Here is a 20,797-nt window from a genome sequence, read left to right on the forward strand (position 1 = left end):
ATTTCTGCAAAACAGTTGCACCGTTGGTATGTCCATAAATGGGATCTTTGAGACTCTTCTAAATGCAATCTGCAGAATGATTTTTACTGTGCTGATGTTAACCATTACAATTGTGGCTGTTCTGCCCTGTGCTGGCGAGGCCCCACCTGCAGTGACCAGATACTGTGACCAGACACAGAGTCCTCAGTGCAGGAGAGACACTTCTCATGTTACATAAAAGACTGGAATCTTTCTGGATTCTTACCTTCAGGTAGCTCAATGAGCTACGAGACCTCTAGAATATTAAGAAATGGTTTCAAACGATTTCTAGTTGTAAGATTAAGTACTGCAGTACTCTCAGTACCACTGAGAATTTCATTTACCACTGAAGGATATGTGTGAGGACTTATTAAGCACACTGTGTGCTCTGTTAGCAAGATGCTCTGTGTTTACTGTTGGCATGTAATGCACTGTTTCATCTATGGGAGGAAAAAAAACAAACTAGGGGCTGATAGGTTTATGTGTGATGTTTTGACAGTTCATCTTTTATTGTTTGTTGCAGTTTGGTGTTACACAGATATCTGAGTCTACTCCAGTTCACAATCATCAGCCACTGTGATTTTAACTCTCCTTAGAAATGTCTGGCTTGTGTTTTCCAGTGGACTGACTTTTTGGTTTTTGCAGTGTCTTTGCTGATTCACTCTCATTGCAACACTGTGCCTTTGTTTCTAGAACAATCCATCCTAAATAGATGTTTTTGAAACAACACTGGCTTACTTGCTAATATCTTGTCAACTGAGGACAAAGTTCTTCAGCTACCCAATAAATTTGGAGCATGATATGAAACTGCTTAAAACGATACTTTTTATTTTTAAAACAGAAACAGTGGTGCCTGCTGTTGAGGTACATTTGCTACAAGAATGCAAAGCACTTTTATTTTAATACTTAAATATTGGAAAATAGCTAAAGGTTCATTATTCTGGGGGATGTGTGATTTCCATCCTTCATGTTACCTGGTATGTGAAATTACTTTCTTTGTAGATTCACATTCTTAATAGTTTGCCATAGGAAAACTATTTTATATAACTGTTATTCTTTCTTCAGGATGAACACAGCTATTTCTTTAATTTTGACACCAGTGTGTTTTTTTTTTTCACTCTGGACACTGAATCTTAGTGATTTCAGCAGAGGTGGGACTAAGTTTGGGTTTGTCACCGACATATTAATTGCTCCTTTGTGTTCCAGTTATTATTCCCTTTATTCTGTGTCTGTTGTCATTTCAGCTTTTAGTAGAAATTCTCATGAGACCAACTCTTATGGCACAGAAAAAGAAACAAAAAAGTAAGTAAATAGTTGTGCTGTCTCTTCCTTCCTTGTTGCTGTGCCCCTTTTTGAGACGTGAGCTGTTCCAGCTTTCTGTTGCTCTTTTCTCCATGCCGGGGATTTCCTGCTCCAAAATGAATCACTGGTTTCATTTTCTGTAGTGCTGATTCATGCTGATTTAGGATACTCATCTGCTGCAAAGTGAAGCTCACGAGTATTCATGTTATCAGCATAACTTTTCTCAATGCAGGAAATCTACAACCACTGGAAACTTTTCCTCTTACTGTGGCTGTTAGCTGGCTGCTGTTAACGATTATTAACAATAACCCAGTAACATTATTTATGTAATGGGATTTGTATGGATTGTAAGCTAATGAAAGGTATGCTGCTTTCCTAACCTAGACGCAGTGACTAGTAATTTCCAAAATGTTGTAAAGAGCATTTGTTAACGAGGAGCAGTGGCTGCAGGGCAGCTTTCCTGCTGGAGCAGCTTGAATTTAGTGTTTTCATTTATGTTGTCTGTGATTCTGTTGGTTCCACGCAACCCTTCTGAGGAAATGTCAAGCTGTGTGCCATGCCCATCAGCCAGAGAACTTCAAAGGTGAAATGACTTGAGCTTGAGGCAACTCCTGTACATCTGAAATACATCTTAAATATTGAAATGCTGGAAGAAATAAGATTGAAAGTTTTTCTAACAATTCCTGATGCTGTATGAAGAAAACCACGTGAAGAGGCACTTTTTTTTCCATCTTTAATAACTGGAATTAAAGGTCTGTCAGTAGTTTTTCAGCTGACAGACTTTTAATTTCTGATTTCCATTTCCCCTTTTGAAATCTTGCTTACACTCTATCCTTTACTTCTGTGTGTGACTAAGCTGTGCACTAGAGCTCAGGTACATCTTATTGTCTGCAGTCCAAGGCAGAGGTGAATAGTAGTTGTGGAAGAAAGCAAGCAAACAGGGTAGGTAGTGATTCTTCCTCTGTTTTTTCTTCTCCAAGCATTTGCAGGTATGATGTAAGCCAGCACTTAGCTTGAAATTCTTGGTCTTTTTAATGGTGTTCCTATCACTGCTTTGGATGTTAGTGTTCTTTGTCAGCTTAGAGCTCACAAATGTCTGTTTTCTCCTTTGCAGTAAGCGATGACCTCATCAAGGACTGTTTAAGCATACTGTACAACACGTGTATATGTGTAAGTAATTGCTGTAAAAGTGTTCTAGCCTGAGCAGTGCACAGGTTGTGTTTTATATGATATGATTGTTTTATAGTTGATGAGATTACAGACCTTTTAGGCTTAATTTGAACTCACTCTGAAGCTTTTCATCACAGTTCCTTTAGATACACAGCCATCCTGTATTGTGGATTATTATTCAAATATTTTGTTTTCTTAGGCACATTGTCACTTGTTTAGGTCTTTGAGTATCTGTGTTGCCATTAGACAGCTGTGTCAAGCTCTCTAATGTCATGCATTCAAGCTTAAAATTTGAAACTGGGGATGGATACCCACCCTGTAAGCCAGGCTGTGTTGCATCTTGTTCAGTAACACTACTGACAAACACTTCAGGTCCAATTGTGCAAATTCTTCATATCCTAAATGTCAGCTCAGTTGCCAGTTGATGGCAGATCAGTGCCAGCTATAGAAGGGCATGCCTCTCATTATGTTTACAGGAAATACCCTCAGCATTGTTTACTTAATCACACAGTTCATTATGCCATAATCTAGGGAGCATTGTTTAATGAAAAAAGCCAAACAAACCAAGAACGTGGTTACTGGGCTGGAGCTCTTCCAAAGACAGCAGCTTTATCTCCAGAGTTGGAGTACTCTGTATCTGAGTACAGAAAGGAGAACAGAGGGAATGACACTTCACTTGACTCACACTAGTTTTATTTTTCTGAAAGCAAAGCTAATGCAACTTTTGCAAACTGAGCAGTTTGAGAGCACGAAAACTAACTGTAATGAAGTGTGTGGGGACTCCAGAAGTTATTCTTTAGCATGCTTTAGTATGACTGTTCTGTTCCTTGCTAGGTTTGTTATGGCTGACATTGGATTCTGGTTGCTCAAGCTCTGAAAGCAATGCTGACAGTTTAGGAGAAATTTGAGGGCTGAATTTTGCACACTGTAAAATGGAGCTGACAATAATTTGTATGGGAAAATAGAGGCGAGCCTCTCTGATGTGTTTCCAAGCATGCAGTGTTTACTCTTGGCTTAAGCAAGTAAACAACTCTGTTTTGAGATGAAGCCTCCCATCCTGGAGTCTGTAGTTTTTGAACAGCCCATTTTAACTTCAAACAAGGGTTGGAATTGCTTTTGGTCACCATAAACATAGTGCTTTCTGGTCTCAGGAGCAGCTGATTTTGTAACACAGCCTCTGAGAAACTGTTCTGTACGTGCCTGTGCCACGTGTGACTCAGCAAGGTGGGTTCTGACTCCGGGTCTGTTGTGCTTCTCCTTTTTAGACGGAGGGAGTCACGAGGCGACTGGCAGAAAGAAACGACTTTGTGCTCTTCCTGTTTACACTGATGACAAACAAAAAGACATTCCTACAAACTGCAACGCTCATTGAAGATATCTTGGGAGTAAAAAAGGTTTGTTACTGGTTTCTTATACTTGTGTGGCTTTTCAGGCCAGTGGGGAAACACAGCAGTTTCTTTGAAAACAGCACTCTAAGATAGCAAGCAATCTTGCTTCTTGTAGCTTGTTTGAAGCATGGCTGTTTACACCAACATTATCTTTAATTACAATTCAGACAGAAGCCAAATTATGTATGTGGCTACTTGTAATGGCTGTGCATGACTTGCACAGGATGATAATCCTTTCCTTCTAATTACACATTGATTATTTCTGTTATTTCTGCTAACATCTGGAAGACTTCTTGTGCTTCTCTCTTACCATGGGTTTTGTTATGTCTCTGAGATTACCTGAGATTGTTTGCTGCAGGCTGGGGGAACGGTGAGGAAGTGGGGGAAGGCAGTGAGATCTTGTGCATGAAATAGGTTTTTGAGCCTGCACTGAAATACTTGCTGATGTCATTGCAACTTAGTGCTTTGATGTGGTGCAAATAAAACATCTGGAGTGTAACCCTGAGGAAATGTACCTTGTATGTTAATGTGGAGAGGGTCAGGGCCTTGTAGCTGTTGCTGGTTTTGCTTTTTTGTCTTCTGACTGAAGTTGAGGATATTGTACTTCCCTAGGAAGGAAACTATCTTAGTTCATCCATACGTAAAAGTTTATGCTGAAAATGGTTTCAACATCATTTCTTTATCTTTTAATGAAGGAGACGGGGGAAAAGCAAACTAGGAGTCAGTTGTCATCTGTGAGCCTTCAAGAGACTGCAGGTGGAAGCAGAGAACAAATTTGAAACTTAATTTGTGAATGCCAGTGGTTTATTAAGCAATTTTGAAGAAGTTGGCGCAATTCAATGTAGATGCATAAAGAATGGGTTCTTTGAAGACTTTAAGGATGCATTTGTATCCTTCTGGAATTGATAAACATAAGTGATGCCTGTTGCAGATGCACAGCTGTTTTCAAACTCTTCACTTATCATTGACTATTTGCTTCTCCTTTACTAACATTGAGATGCACAAATCTCACCAGAGAGGAAATGTAGATGAAACTTTCAGGCCACGCCATGTGTTCCCTTATTGAATACCATGTGTGATTTGCTCAGCAGATTGTTGTCTCTTCCAGGAAATGATACAACTGGATGATATTCCCAATCTTGCAAACCTTGTGTCCAGTTTTGATCAGCAACAGCTTGCAAACTTCTGCAGGATCCTCGCAGTCACAATTTCTGAACTCGATACAGGAAGTGATGACAAGCACACACTTCTTGCAAAAAATGCCCAGCAGAAAAAAAACTTGGGTCCTTCTCGAGCTGAAGTTAATCAAGGTAATTGTTATGCTGTGAACAGATGCAGAAAAATGATAGCCATTTAAAATTTAGCTGTTCTCCATGTCAGATCTGTAGTGTGTTTTTAGCAGATGCTGAGAGTGATACATCTTAAAAAGCATTTGTCTTTATTTCCTTTCTTCGAACAGTCTCCTAGAAATGGTCTTTGCAGTTAATGTAGCTTTCACTTTTGTATGTGATCAGTAATTAGATCAGTTGAGTTCTGTCTTTTTAGCCCCCTTTGATCAACTGAATTGGCTTAAGATAATTGGATTTGTTTTCTGTTGCTTGGTTGTTTCTGTGGCCTTTCCTTTAGCATCTCATTAATTTCATGTCCTCCTTAATTCCTGAACTGAAGCTGTACAGGCTTTGCTGCTTTCAGAGCAGTCCCTTCTCTGATTTTTCTCTGGCACTGTCATGAGCAGGATGCCTGTCTTTATCAACAAGGAAAGTATGCTTGATGTTAGTCACGTTGTCTACAGTTACCACACCAGCCCTTGAGATCTGTGGATGTAATCTGAACTTAAACCTGGGACGCAGTGCCCATTTTCTCCTTTTGCTGTGTAGAGATGCAGAAGCCTTGCTTGGAGGCACAAGTCCTGAATTCGTACTCAGCCTTTCACGCAAGATATTTGAATTAAAATGCCCTCAAAGATGGAATCTGCTGTTTTCAGCTATTCATATACTGAAGAGCTTCTGAGGCAGGCATTTCTGTAGGCTTATGTCAGGCCACCTCAAAAAAAAAAAAAAAAAAAAAAAAAAAAAAAAAAAAAAAGGTTTTGGGGAGCTTGGAGCTGTTTCTCTCATCTGTATTCCACATTAGCCATCAGTGATAGAGCTCTGTTTGTAACTACTGCCTGATCTGGAGCACAGAGTGAGAGATGCAGAGCATAATATGGCAGGCAGAAGCTGACAAGCTTTAGAGGAGGGTATTGTCTTCTGCCCTGTGATCACCAGAGCTTGCTTGTAAACAGCAGTGGACATATGTTGGTGTGGGTGCAAAGATTAATTTAAATCATTTAAACAATAAGCTTGGATCCTGCAGAGCTGAGTTTACCCAAGCAAATGTTTAACTAACCATTTCTTGTTTGCACAGTCACAACTGTGCCTAAGATTACAAAGCATATGTAATTTTAAACTTTTATCAGGGAGTTTATTCTTTTCAAGATGGTAGCAGTGGGCAGAATCACAGCTCTTAGCATAGTGTTGATGGCTAAATCTTTGTGTTTTATGCTTTATCTGCAAGTGCAAAGACTTAGACATATGTCTGTAATGAACAGGTTGTGCAGTTATGACTCTTTGAAAACAGTGGGACAAAATGTGCCTGCTAACACCTTCCAAGCCCTTCCCCAGAGATTTCACAGATCAGTGACTTCTGGCCTTGGACTCATTGCTCTTTCTAAGAGTGCAGTTCCACAGTGATTATAATCCTCCAACTTGGGGCAGATGTTGTGTGCTCCCCTCCCGTTCTGCTCTGTGCTGAACCAGCTCAGGAAACTAACACACAAAAAACGAAGCCTTTTCCAACCAGCTACTGAACTGAGTTGGTTCAGTTTGCTCTGAGGCAAAGGACTGCAGGAGGTAAAATGTTGGAGGTGGCATCGTGCAGAGGAATGGGGAGGCAGAGCTGGCCCTTGTAAGGGCTGCTGCTTTATTTCTTCCTGCTTATTTTTCAGCCAGATTAATTTCTTGATACTGGCTCTCTGTGGGCTGGAAAGCAGCAGTGCTGGCAAAAGGGAATTGGCCAGGAAGAAGCAGTCAGAGTAGGGTAGAGCTACTTTTTATCCACTGTAAGTCTTACATAAACCAGGTCAGTGCTGAATTATGCCTAGGGTATGAATGCTGTCTTCCAGTTCTTAACAGGAGAGTGCAATCAGTCTTCAATCTTTGGATCTTTTCAATTAGGTGAAATATGTTTCTCTGTACTCCTCCATGTTACTAGTGCAGATGTTTTGGTACTTGGTGGTAACTTGACAACTGTTGTATTGCTGATCTTGAATCACCACAAAACAATTTTTCTTTTCCAGCTACACTTCTGAATATACCAGGTTTCATTGAACGATTGTGCAAACTGGCAACACGGAAGGTATCTGAAACAACAGGCACCTCCAGCTTCCTCCAGGAGCTAGAAGAGTGGTACACCTGGCTGGACAATGCCCTCGTCCTTGATGCATTGATGAGAGTGGCAAATGAAGAGGCAGAGCAGAGCAGTACAGGTATCTGGCCTGCATTCCTCTAGCCACCACTAGCTAATGCGTATTTTGTTGTCTTCAGTGTTTGTCTTCTGGTGCCTTTCCTTTCAAATAGTACCAATTCTGTTCTTCTTGCATGAAATACTGAAATATCAGCATTTAGGTCTGACTCCTGTTTTGTTCTTGGGTAGCATTCATTTAGTATTCATGAGCTCAAGTTAGTGAAAGGGAAAAAAAATACTCCTTTTCACACAGTTTATTTGTAATCCTATACACCCTCATAACTAATCTCCCTCAAGAACGTGTCTGATAAGTGGGGTAAGTGACTTTACCAGGGTTTGCTCTAAAACTCATGCAAATGGAATTCATTCCATATGCTTCACAGGAAGCAGGCAACCCCCTCTTTCAGAAGGAGGGGTAGTTCCAGCAAGATGGGGTTGTTGGTGGGGGAGCTTCTTCCAGGGGACTGTTCAGAAGTGTCAGTGCAACCTTAAGAGAAAGCTATGAAATGAGGGCCTGGTTTGTTTTTTCAGTGTTACAAAAATGCAAGGTGTGTCTTATTTAACTCAGAGCACTAAATAATAAGATCAGAGTTATTTCCAGTTTTTAGTATCTAAATATTGCCTTTGTGCTTAGGAAGCTTAGCCTTAGAGGCTTTCGTCACAACCCAGCTTTGTTAATTTTGTAGAAATTATTAACAGTCCTGAGAAATAGACAAGAGAAGGATGCAAATGTTCCAACAGCATCTTGTACATACCTTCATGCACACCTTTGGTGCAAACTGGGACTGCTCTGTAGTCTGAGATGAGATTCAGGGAGTGATTTTGCTGAGGTATGCATAAACGTGCTCAGCTGCAGCTCTTGACGCACAGCATCAGTTAGCAGGCAAAGCTAGGTGTACTTTCCCAGAATACTGGCTCAGTCTTCACTGACTTGTGGCTTAGGGATGTATGAGTCAAAGGTGCTGTCTGTGCTTTTTAGCCTTTGATGCTTTCCTTCTTCCATGTTCTTGTCTACTGAATGTTTCTTCACATGGCTTCAAAAAGCACTCGCGCTGTCCTCTAGCAGGCTGGTTTGCAGCTTAGTTGTGAATGTTATGAAGGCCTCATTCCTTTTTAACTGCAGTCTGCAGGATTCACTGTCCTTGTTTACTTCATCTGTGTCACTCACAGCTTCTGTGTTTTCCACTTGAAATTGTGGCATCCAGTTTCTGCTTTTAGCAGTATAGCAGGACATGAAAATGGCTTAACTGTGTCCTAAGTATATAATGGTATTGAGGTACAAAGTGCAAGTAGATTAATAGTAAATGTTTGATGCTCTCGCCCCTATTTTTATTACCTTTTCTTTCATGTTCTTTCTGATTCATTGGTATACTAACTCATATTAGTTCATCTTGCTTATTTTAATGTATATGATGTCATTTAGCTTATGAAAAAATTAAATTTTAAGAAGTCAGACTTTAATCTCTTCTCTATCTCTATATATATCTCTATTTATCTCTATTCCAGCTGTACTTTTTCTCCTTCCCATGCGTTCAGATTGGCTCTGTTGTATGCCACTGCTTGTAGTTGAGAAGAGGATTCATGCAGGCACTCTGGTCTTACATCTGTGTTTGAGTGTAAAAGCAGTAACTGTAACAAATCCTTTCCTGTTGAAACTGCCTCAGGCTCACATCTTTGCCATCTTGTTCAGAGTCTTCTGATGAAAGTGGTTTGGCCAACACCTCGACACGGACGCAGCTTCCACAGTCCATGAAGATCATGCACGAGATCATGTATAAGCTGGAGGTGTTGTATGTTCTCTGTGTGCTGCTCATGGGGAGACAAAGGAATCAGGTGAGTATCTGTGGATGGTTACATGCAGAAGTTGACATCCCTTCAGACTGAAGCACTCATAAATTAGGTCATGGACACAGAAACATGAAAGGATACTCAAGGTATAAAGCTGAGATGATGTACTTCACTTTTGTCAGCTCTAGGTGCTTCACAGCAGTCCTGTTCATATGTTCCATTTGCATTTCTTGCATTTGAAATGAAAAATAGGGAACAAATTACTTATTCTATGTAACTTCTGGAGAACCTATCACCACAGCGTGGCTGTAGTTGGGTTTTAAACATGTCGAAAGCATACTGAGGAGGGGAAAGAGGAAGCAATCTGTTGGTGCAGGTTTCACAGATTTGCAGTACTGACAATCTCCTCAGCTTAGCTGGGCAGCTTGGAATAGCAGGGTATTGGGATGCCCTGAAAACTGGGAGAATCCAGGGTTTTTTTTGCATCCTTGAAGGGCTGTAGTATTCAGCAAGAGTTAGCTGTGCTGGGGGCCGTTGCTTGAGCACATTTATTATGTGCAGTTTGTTCTTTGCCAGTAACCTCCTACCCTGTAGGAGTCATAAATACTTGTCATAGACAATCCTTTAAACATATTAATTTGAATTTAAAGTAGAAGTGTATTTGTAGTACAGTTCTGCAAAATGTTCACTGTGACCCTACAAAGGGATGCTCTGTGTTAGAAAGAAATTCTATATAATAATAACCAGAGGAAGCATGCTGCTGAAGTAATTAGCTTTGAAGCTGACTCTGGTTTTTATTTGCTAGAAAAACCCCTTACTCTTCCTCTGCCCTCATTGGAGGTCTTGGGGTAAAACTGGCTTGTGGTTTCTTTTTCTCAGGAGATTGTTCAGGGCTGGATTTGAATTGTTGCGTGTCTTGCACGTTCCTATTGTGACAAGCAATCAGCTCTTTTACTTCTGCTACAGAGAGCCAAACTGCGTGCAGCAGAAACTCCAAACAGTTTTAGTGGTGAGAAAGCAGCAGAGCAGTTTGTGTGAGGCTGGGCGGTGCCAGGGAAAGTCAAAGGAGTTAGAAGGATGAGTGTAGAACAAGGATTGTCTTGGCATCTCTGGATTGAGCAGTTGCAGTGAGTTTGGTTCTGAGGGGCAGTGGCTGTCATTGGGGAGCTTCGTCCTGCTGAGGTCTGTCAGGGAAAAGGTCAGCAAACTGAAAGTAAACCAAATGCATTTCAAATCAGGAAGGTGTCGCTTGGAATGAGCGGTTATGCTGGCGTGGAAAGGAGCAGGTTCCTGAGCTAAAGCACAGAAGCTGCTCCCACAGCTGGGCCCAGGCTCCTGCAGGCAGCTCCCATGCTTGCACTCACCCTGTTGTATCTGTGCTGTGCTGGCTGCCAAAAGACAGGCTGCAGGGAATGCTTTGTCCAGATTCCTCAGAGCTGCTTCTGCTGGGTGCTTGTGACTTGGTCAAGGTATTTGAAAATGCCCTCGGGTAAGGGAGCACAGAGGGACTCCGAGCCTTGCAGTCTGTTGGGGTGGTTTGGGTGAGGTGGGAAGGAGCTGCATGCTTCCTGTGAGGTGATGCAGAGGTTCCCAGAAGTGGGAGTGTAATTTCCAGGTCGATGGAAGAGTCTGTGACTACAGCCAAAAGGAATGCAGAAAGCCCATTAGCTGTGCTGCTGACAACAACACCTGTAAAACAGCACTGGCTTTAATGCTATTTGAAGAAGTAAAGCTGGAATGATCTGCTTAAGTACTGCTAGTTATAATCCCTATCACAGGCACAATCTGACTTAATGTTCAGGTAACTGCACAGGTCTTTGCTGTGTGGAGCACTTAATTCTTACAGATTGTTGGGCTTCACTGTCCTGAGTGATTCCCTTTTGCAACAGGAATCAAGGGATACTGCTTGTCATTGGCCTGCAGCTGCTGAGGATCTCACCTTGTATTTCTCCTCCTCATCATTGTCCAGGTTGCTTACATCAAAAAGTATCAGAGCTTGGACTGTAGTTATTTAGCAGCTGTTCACAGTGCAGTTACTGGTTTACATGAGTAACTGCAGTTTGTTTCAGACAGTGGGTGTGGGACACCACGGTGTGTCCTGCAGTGTGACCGTATGGAAAGCTGCCCACTGCTCTAGATTGTGTGAGCAAAAATTGTATCCATACTTCCTGTTGTCTTCAGAGGGCAACCTCAGCTCCAGCTGTGTGAACTAGAAAGGCAGAGGATGCTCAGAGGGGGACTGGCAGCAGAATGTATGCAGCTTAGTGTTGTGACACAGAAGTTATATATGGACGTATTTTCAGTGGGTTGCAAGCGATCTCCCAGTGTCCAAACAGTGATTAATTCAAATCCCTGCTTTTTCCCAAAGCGTGTTCTGCCTGTGCCCACCAGACAGCACACCATGCTGAATATCTGTGTTACTGCACACACGTGCTGTTTGGCAAAGCATTTCCCTTTTCTCTTGTCAGTATGATGTTTTCCATGCTGTGTTGTATCTGTATATGAGGTGAATCCTTCCTTCTCTTCTTTTCCAGGTTCACAAAATGATAGCAGAGTTCAAACTTATTCCTGGCCTCAATAATTTGTTTGACAAACTGATCTGGAGGAAGCATTCAGCATCTGCTCTTGTTCTGCATGGACACAATCAAAATTGTGATTGTAGCCCAGTGAGTAACTTTTTAAGTTCTGTGCAGATTTTGATGTTATTTATCATACAGTTCTGAGACATTGTATTGAGTAAAGCAATGCCTGTATAATAAGCTTGGTGAAACACAGTAGGACTCAGGTTTTTTGGTTCTTCAAATCATTGTTTTCACTGAAGCCTTCATCTGTGGTGTACTGTAGCATTTATCAGAGGGCAGTTTGGCTTCTCCCCTCTCTTCTGTATTGGAAACTCAGATGATGTTCATTCTGTGGTTCCTGGAGGCCAAAGCTAGGAGAAGATGAAATAATTGCTGATGGGTCTAGCAAGGAATTAACTGTTATATGCATTGTCTTGCTGGAAGCCTCCAGTTCTATTTTGTTTTTGGGAAGCCTGAGAAGTGCAGCCTTCCCTATTTATGCAGATCATTTGCTCTGCTGTCCAAATGGGTTTGATTTGGGCAGGTTTCCATTTCAATTGTTTCGTATCAGTGTGACTAATGATGTCCAAAAAAATACTGAAGCAGTTCTGTTGATGTTTCTTTCCTCTTTGTAGGATATCACTTTAAAGATACAGTTCCTGAGGCTTCTTCAGAGCTTTAGTGATCACCACGAGTGAGTATGAAAAGCTGTGGTGCGTTGTGGCTCCGTGGTATTGTTTGCCTGGTTGCAGTTACAGCAGGTGTCCTGGCCATGGTGCAGGCTGTGTGTGGATGGAATATTGTGCTGTCCTTAAACATCTATTCAGATGTTTGTGTTTAAGCTCCTGATGCAAAAAGAAGAGAGCTGTGTTCTGGGCAGGATTGATGATGATTAAAACTAACCCATTTTGCTTGATGTTGAAATGGACTGAAACACTGTGATGAGCAACCACTGCTGGCTGCAGAAATAAGGTTGCAGCCTTGGTGGTGCTCTTCCTGTCTTTTTCCTGAGACTCAGTAGTGAGGCAGTGTGCTCACATCAGATGTTTTCCCTGTGAGTGAACATAAGTCTGTTAAAACATCAGGGTGAAAGACACGATGCTCATTGTCAAAATGCTGGGAAGATGTCACTGCCATCTGAACACCAGCAATGGAGAAGACCTGGTTAAACTTGATCAGAAAATGCTAGGGGAAAATTAATTGTAAGCTAGTCATCAGGAAGCTGGTCTGGAAATGGAAGAAAAGCTTCTGTTTACTCCAGCAGAACCAACCTTCATAAGCATGCCTTCTGAGTGGAAGCAGTTATGGGATGGTACAGGTTTTTAATTTAGGCTTACCCAGGAGATATTCCTGCTCTTATACAGAGATAATCGTTGGTCTAGTTTGACTTGAAAAATTGCATCTTGTGTGCTGTCAGTGTGCTTTTGCTCTCATTCACCCCTACAAGATGGTTCCATGTTCCATACAAACTTCTGCATTGAGGCATGTTGCTCTAAAGATGCACATCTACACCTGCTGCCTCGCTGCTCTTATTTACAACCAGCAATGGTATTTTGTGTGTAGATTTTATCTGGTACCATTGAACTTGTTATATATGTGTGCTGGAAGTGGCAATCTTGTTGATTTGGCAATATGAGCTGTAAGAACCAGGGATTTGTTGAACTTCTTCAAAGCTTAAGAGGAACAGATCCTCCATTAAGGCATTGCTTGCTGAGGAATCGCTCCAGGTTTTCCAGTAAAATCTCTCTGGATGATGATGTTACTTAAGTAGCTGCTACAAAGATCTCAGGCTTGTTTAGGCAGAAAACTGCTTTCGTCTGTAGCATTTGAGCAGATGGTATGTGTGGAATCTGCCCAGGGTTTTTAAACAAGCAGTGGCCTGAACTCTATGAAATCACAGTTTGGAGGAGTTAGCTGAGGACACAATGGGAGGAAGTATTTATATCCTGATACTGACTGCAGTAAAATGGCAAATAAACTGCACTTGCAGAAACTGTTTGTGCATGGAGAGAGAGGCTGTATTTTCATTGCAGAAACCTGTTGATGCAGATCAAAAGAAGCTTCACATGGCAGTTCATTGGGCACTAATCTGGAAGATAGCGTTTGAAGCAAGAAGGCATCCCTGCCACCTTTCTGGTCTAATAACTTATTTTCTTCATAATTGCTGTGTTTTGATTAATAGGTTCCCTTTGCACACCCCCACGGCTGCATCCTGTACTCTGTGTTTCTTGACAGTACCACTTTGTTGTCTGTTATTGATGAATTTGAAGTGGAGAACGTGCTGGAGCTGGGGAGTTGGCAGTGGGAGCCTCTGGAGTCCATTTCTGCATTGTCAGACCTGTTCTGCACAACTCTTCCACGGAGAAACTCAGTGGCTTTCATTAAGAAAAAAAACACTATTTAGTAAAGCATTTATGCAAATTCCTCCTAATATTCATTCCTGTTTTCTGTGTTTTATGAAGCCTTTAAATAATTCCAGAGTGTTTAAAATACCAGGAAGACTGAGTATTCCTGCAGTTGCTGCTTTCCAATTGAGGCTAATTACTGATAAGCAGCATAGTCATTATTTGGAGGAGAAAAACTGTTGGAAGCTGTGAAAAAATTTACTATTTATGACTGCAGAAATCCATCAAACTGTTGCTGAGATTTTCAAAAGCCATCTGGAAGCAAATATTTGTAAAACTCTCCATGCGATGATGAACAGCACAGAACAGGCATCTCAGGGCTGCTTGGTGCTGAAAGCTGTGAGGGACCCTGAGAAAACAGCAGCTGGTGGGCTTAGAGTGGGAGTGAGCTGTGGTGGAGGCTGGTAGGGTGAAAGGCTGTGAGAGATGGAGAGGTGAAAACTGACTGCCTTGTTCTGCAGCCCTCAGAGGCCTGTGGCATTACGTCCCATAGAATTGCATGTTTGCTTGCCACTCGGATGGATTCATCACGTTTTTCTCCCCTGCTCCCCAATTGTCTTGTTTTAGGAACAAATATCTCCTGTTAAACAGCCAAGAACTTAATGAGCTGAGTGCAATCTCCCACAAAGCCAACATCCCTGAAGTTGATGCAGTTGTCAACACAGACAGGTGAGTAGGGACGGAGGGTTCAAGGACAGCAGCTGCTAGCATTCTGCAAGCACTTACACTGGGAATTTGATGTCGCCTGTTTTGTTTGAGGTCCACCACATTTGCTTTGATTTCAGTCGCAGTTCTCAGCAGGAGGCGTCCAGCTTTGTGTGGTGTTTGTGGTCATTAGCAAACTTGCTGTGCTCGTGCTCTCTTTAAAAACAGCAGCAACTTACAATGAGGGTTTTGATTTCAGAGCCCAAACTTCAAGTTCTCAGCTTGGCTGCACGTTAGGCTTTTCTCACTGCTGGCCTTGCAGACACAGCTGGGAATTAAGCTGGGGTCCCTCTAATGCATCAATTGCTGCTGCTGATAGATCTTAGTTTTCAGATTCAGGAGCAGTTTGTGCACAGTGTCAATCTGTGGGCTGCAAAAACATTTCTGAAGGTGCCTGCCTGAATTCTGTATTTTCAGACTGGCTGAAAACAAGAATAAGCTTGATCAGATTAATATGTTAAACTGCTTGCAGAATTTCTAGTGCTACAGTTGAAGATCTGTTAGATTTGCTGGTTTGCTTTAATGAGGTCTTATGTTGAACTCTGATATACAAACACACATAAACTTGATGAACTCCCAGGGTTGATTGTCAGAGTGCTCCTAGAATGCCAGGGAAGCTGCTTCCCACAAGGGTTTGGTGAACAGACTTGATTGTCCAGCAGAGGTGCTGCTGAGAACGGCCAGGTTGATGCATGAATGCACCTGCTGAGGATGTGGTGAGAGGCTCTGCCTCTTTAAGGTGGGTTGTGTAGCCAGATGTGCAACATTGCTTGGTTTCTGGCATAAACTTAGTTTCTTTCCCATCCTTTGTGTTTTGTTTCCGTGCTGCCTTTCTTGATACATGAGTTCAAGGCATTGCTTCTGCCCAGGGTTCCTGTAGGTAAATACTCCACTGAGGATGCTGCTTAATACAAGTAGTGCTGCAATCCTTTCACCTCTATAGTTTTATTAGTACATGCAGAAGGCTACCTCGTGTAGAGCCTTAGGATCATTAAGGTTAGAAGAGACCTCTCAGATCATCTTGTCCAACTTCTGACCCGTCCTGCTGTTAAAATGTTGGGAGAAAAGGAGTGTTTTTTTCTTCTTGGATTTATCCCTAAGTCGTGTTGCAGGTATTGCAGAAGTTTACCAGAGCCATTGAGAGCTCTGCCAGTAGCAGAACTGTCAGTGAATTTTCATGATGCATATGGAATACTGTGGGCTTTGTCTTTTGGAGCACTTCAGAGTTGTACAAGGCGCAGTGTTTGCCCTCCCAGTCACACAGTCATTTCTTCCCGTGTTTTAGGAGTCTTGTTTGTGATGGAAAGAGAGGTTTGTTGACCAGACTGCTTCAGGTCATGAAGAAGGAACCAGCTGAATCCTCCTTCAGGTAGGCTGGCTTTACATTGCAGCGTGCTGTTCTGAGTTGAACAGAAGGCTGTTGTGTTTTCATACAGCTCACGTGAAAATGCAGTTGAAAATGCTCAAAAACCATAAGCTGTGAAGATAATGTGGCTTTGTTGTGCTTGGCTAACAGTGGCAGTGCAGGTGAGGGAGAGTGCCAAAGCTTGCATTGGACCTCATCCCCATACAGGCAGTGGTTTTCTGCAGGATCAACAGATATCTCTCCAGCTTCAGATTGGAATGAAACTGGTTAGGAAATTTCAGTTGTAGTTTGTGATAGAATTCCTATCCTTATTCCAAAATTAATTCCAAAATTAATTCCAAAATTAAAACTTCTTTTCTTTCATTTCTCAGGTTTTGGCAAGCAAGAGCAGTTGAAAGTTTCTTGCGAGGCACCACCTCCTATGCAGACCAGATGTTCCTGCTAAAGAGAGGACTTCTGGAGGTAATGAATTACTTGTCAAGCTGCCTGTGTAGCAACTGAGGAGGATTTATCTGTAAAGAATTCAGATGGGAGTAAAAATACAGCATTAAATACTCTGCTCTGTAGCAACAGAACAAGTTTTGCAAAGCGTTTGTGAGTTCTTGTGGCAGCCAACTCTATAGATTGCATCTCTGGGAATTCCATTTAATAGAGAAGACTCCTGAATTTTTGTCTTTGGTTCAAATTTAAGAACTGGACATGCAGGAAAGTGTTTGAAATTAGTGATCAAACCAAAGAACGTGGGCTCAACTGTGACAATAACACATTTCCCTCCCGTTCCAGCATATTCTCTACTGCATTGTTGACAGTGAGTGCAAATCACGGGATGTGCTTCAGAGTTACTTTGACCTTCTGGGAGAACTGATGAAATTCAATATTGATGCATTCAAGAGGTTCAACAAGTACATCAACACAGATGAGAAGGTAAATATTTGTCACCAGCAGGTCAGCTTACACCCTCTTACAATCCATCACTGCACTTGGAAGCTCGATTCGTTCGCTGCTTTTGGTCTGAACATGGAGCTCGGTGCTACAAACACAGCGAGCTGCCAAAATGTCTTTGTGAGCACACATGTTGCTGCATACACAGGTATGTGATGGGGCAGGGCCAAGGTCAGGGCTCAGAGGTTGTCGAGCACTTAGTGTGAAGTCACGGTGGTTTGGGTTAATCTGCTGCTACAAACATTCAGGTCGGCTCCAAAAAAAAGAAAGTTTCGTTGGAGCTTCAGTACAAAAGTAAATGCATCCTTAATGGAGACAGCTTAAAAACACCCACGTGCCTTTTTGCACTGTCAGATATTTTCTTTGATATTATTTGAACTTGCAGGCGTTTGAAGTCACACGTGATGTGATTACGTAGAAAACTGAGGTGTGCTTGTAGATCAGGAATGGGCAGCTCTCCTTTTGCAGAGGGATTTTGTGCTTTTGTGCACAGCTCTCGGGGAGGTTTTGAGTTGCCTCCTATTCTTGCTTATGTGACTTCAGTTCTCCTCTGGTTGCTGTCAGGTCTGGCAGATCTTGGAGAATAGAAGCAGGGATGTACAATCCTGGCCTTGCAAATACATCTCCTTTTATTCTTGTCAGGGTTAACACAAATAATGAGTGTATGTGTTTGTGTGAGAAGAAAATAACCAGATGTGTTTTGGCATTCAAACCTAGCCTAGGCCTGGCTCTCCCCTTGGAAAGGAAGCTGTCCACATCTGCACATGCCTGTCTGGTGCTGTGCATGCTTCAGGTGTTTGTGCTCAGAACCCAGGGTGGTTTCTGATAACCTTCAAGAACTGCATTCGTTCAGTGTTGAGAACCTGTATGTTTGCCCAGCTGTTGCCCAACTCTGTAGCTCTTCCTGCTTAGGCTCACAGTTCCCCTGTACTGATGAGGTAATTCTTTTGTTACGCATTCTGAAAGGGGTATGAAGTGCTGTTGTATGACCTCATCTGTGTGTGCCCAAGCAGGACAACAACTGTTGGTTTGTTTGTTTCCTGGAGTGCTGAATTGTTTCTCTTTAGTTCCAGATATTTTTAAACCAGATCAACAGTTCCTTGGTTGACTCCAACATGCTGGTTCGTTGCATCACGCTGTCCCTGGACCGATTTGAGAACCAGTCTGATGCTAAAGGTAAAGGACAAGAGATGTGCTTGATTGTGATGGTGGTTGTTTTAAGCCTAGACTTCCACAGATCTTAGTATCAGTCAGAAACGTTGCCAAGCACGTTTGTTCCTACAGCCTAACCTCTAGCTCTTACTGCTGTGGTGTGTGATCAGCGTGTCTGAACTTCAAGCACCTGATGAGTGTCTTTTTCCTCTTGCTGCAGTTGCAGAAGTCCTGTCAGAGTGCCGCCTGTTAACATACATGTCCCAGATGTCCATGAGAATGTCCTTTCTTTTCCGTCTCATTAATATTATTCATGTACAGACACTTACACAGGTAAAGAGCTGGCAGTAACTTTCTTGTTATCTCGCTGGTGCTGGGCTGGGAGCAGGGAGGAACCTGGCTTTGCTTGAGGAGATCCGTGTCCCTTCTTTCCTGATACAAATGGGAGCACTTCCTCCAGGTGCTGTGAGGACGTGTATGCAGCCAAGATATCAATTCTTGTGTTGTTTTTATTTCTAGGAAAATGTCAGTTGTTTGAACACAAGTTTAGTTATCCTAATGCTGGCCCGAAGGAAAGAAAAGCTACCGTTTTATCTGCGCACTTTGCAACAGATGGAATACACAGAAAAATATCCAGGCTTCATCCTGAACAACTTCCACAGTCTTCTGCGATTCTGGCAGCAGCATTACCTCAACAAGGATAAAGACAGCACCTGCTTAGAAAATGTACGTGGACCTGTGACTGTAGCCAGAATCAACTACAGCAGTGTCTGACAGCCTGGCAGGAGCGGGGCTGGCTGCGTGCCCTGGGTCCTGCAGGCCAGCCATTGTGTTGCAGCTCGTGCCACGGTTTGCGTTGATGCTTCCGTGGTCTCTTGAGCTGCAGACAGGAGATGCTGCTGAGAGCAGAGTTGTCTGCCACGCTGTGTTTCAGGGTGCTGTGCTTGCGTGTATGTACGTGCTGTGTCTTGGGCTGCTGTCTGGTGCATAGAATCAGATATAGTTGTCCAGTGGGTAAATAGCAGACAGTGGTTAGTGTAGAGTGGGGCTGCTAGTTGTTGCAGGAGATGCTTTTTGGCTTTACAAGATGGACGTGAGCAGAGAGGGTGTCTTGTCTCTGTGTCTTGCTCAGGAGCAGGAGCCTCTCTGCCAGCTCTGGCTTCATCTGCAGCACCACAGTGACCTGCTTTGTGCCTGATTTGGGCAACAGAGGAGGAGCTGGGGCTTGTGAGTGTGACCTGCTTCTGGGCAGCCCTGCCTGCCCAACCCCGTGCTGTTCTCTGCAGGGTTATGGGTGCCCCAAGGGATGGAATGCCTCCCCTATGAGGACAGGCTGAGAGAGCTGGAGCTGTGCAGCCTGGAAAGGAAAAGGCTCAGGGGAGACCTGGGAGCAACTTCTCAGTATCTAAAGGGGCTGTAAGAAAGAAAGGGACAGGCTCTTGAGTGGGGTCTGTTGTGATGGGACAAGGCGAAATGACTTCGAACTACAAGAGGGGAGGTTTAGACTGGATGTAAGGCAGAAGTTCTTTAAAATGGGGGTAGCGGGCACAGGCAGTGGCACAGGTTGCCCAGAGGGGCAACAACTCCAGAGCAGTGGGCAACCCATCACCGGAGACACCCAAGCTCAGGCTGGGGCTCCGAGCACGGATGGAGCTGTGGTGTCTCTGTTGCAGGGCAGTTGGACCAGATGCCTTCAGAGGTCCCTTCCACCTCCAATGATTCTGTGAAGCTGGGCTGGATAGGAAGCAGTTTTCAGTTTTCTCTGCTGAATGCCTTTGTTGCCATGTCCTGCTTGCTGACCACACTAACTGCTCTCCATCTCTTCCCGCAGAGCTCATGTATTAGTTTTACCTACTGGAAAGAGACTGTATCTATACTGCTCAGTCCAGACCGGACGTCCCCCTGTGCCATAGTTAGCTACATCGACGAGGCATATATGGACATTGACAGAGACTTCTCTGAGGAGTAATTCTTCGCTCTGGCTCCTGATGGGCAGCGCTCAGAGGGTTACCTGTCAGCCCGTGGATTTTCAGGGATACGCTGTGCTGTGTGTGTGCGCGGCTCGGAGCCGCGGAGCGTCGCCGCCTTGTCCAAACCCCATCCCTGGTCTGACCTCTGATGGATGAGACTTTGAAAGCTCTCTGGGTTCACATTCAGGGATGTATTTTCCAGTTGTTCTGGGATAAAAAGAATCACCTGCAAAAAAAAATGATTCCCTCCCCTTTTTTCTTTCACATTTTTCTCTCTCTTTCTCCCAATCCAGTGTGGATGGTCAGAGAGTTTTGAGCTGACAGATGAGGATAGTCTGTGTGTGCCGATGGAGTTTTGGTTCTTTTCCATGGCTGTCAGAATTAGTAAGTCGAAAAGCACAGCAATTGCCCTCCAAATGTGAGCTCCAAGGAGCCAGTCTGCGTGGGACCTGGATGCACCAGCCTCATGCAGAGGGCTCCCTCCAGGTGCAACTCTTCTGTTTGGGTTTGGAATTGGGTTTAAGGT

The 20,797-nt window shown here is 43.2% G+C and overlaps 1 protein-coding gene across 1 annotated transcript in view; it reads left to right on the forward strand.

The window, feature by feature from the left end:
* The window catches only part of TRPC4AP (transient receptor potential cation channel subfamily C member 4 associated protein), a gene marked incomplete at both ends in the record, with an annotated part of 28,916 nt that extends 8,646 nt beyond the window's left edge, over positions 1–20,270 (forward strand). Inside the window, 16 exons of the mRNA XM_079543289.1 lie at positions 1,263–1,320; positions 2,435–2,490; positions 3,756–3,884; positions 4,987–5,188; positions 7,216–7,404; positions 9,073–9,215; positions 11,705–11,836; positions 12,367–12,425; positions 14,704–14,805; positions 16,127–16,210; positions 16,579–16,669; positions 16,991–17,131; positions 18,217–18,325; positions 18,522–18,634; positions 18,821–19,027; positions 20,133–20,270. Of these exons, the coding sequence (XP_079399415.1) occupies positions 1,263–1,320; positions 2,435–2,490; positions 3,756–3,884; positions 4,987–5,188; positions 7,216–7,404; positions 9,073–9,215; positions 11,705–11,836; positions 12,367–12,425; positions 14,704–14,805; positions 16,127–16,210; positions 16,579–16,669; positions 16,991–17,131; positions 18,217–18,325; positions 18,522–18,634; positions 18,821–19,027; positions 20,133–20,270 (1,953 nt within the window). The remainder of the gene's footprint in view (positions 1–1,262; positions 1,321–2,434; positions 2,491–3,755; positions 3,885–4,986; positions 5,189–7,215; positions 7,405–9,072; positions 9,216–11,704; positions 11,837–12,366; positions 12,426–14,703; positions 14,806–16,126; positions 16,211–16,578; positions 16,670–16,990; positions 17,132–18,216; positions 18,326–18,521; positions 18,635–18,820; positions 19,028–20,132) is intronic.
* Between the last annotated feature and the right edge of the window lie 527 nt (positions 20,271–20,797).

This window comes from Tetrao urogallus, assembly GCF_951394365.1.
Source record: "Tetrao urogallus genome assembly, chromosome: 16".
NCBI classification, from domain to species: Eukaryota; Metazoa; Chordata; class Aves; order Galliformes; family Phasianidae; genus Tetrao; species Tetrao urogallus.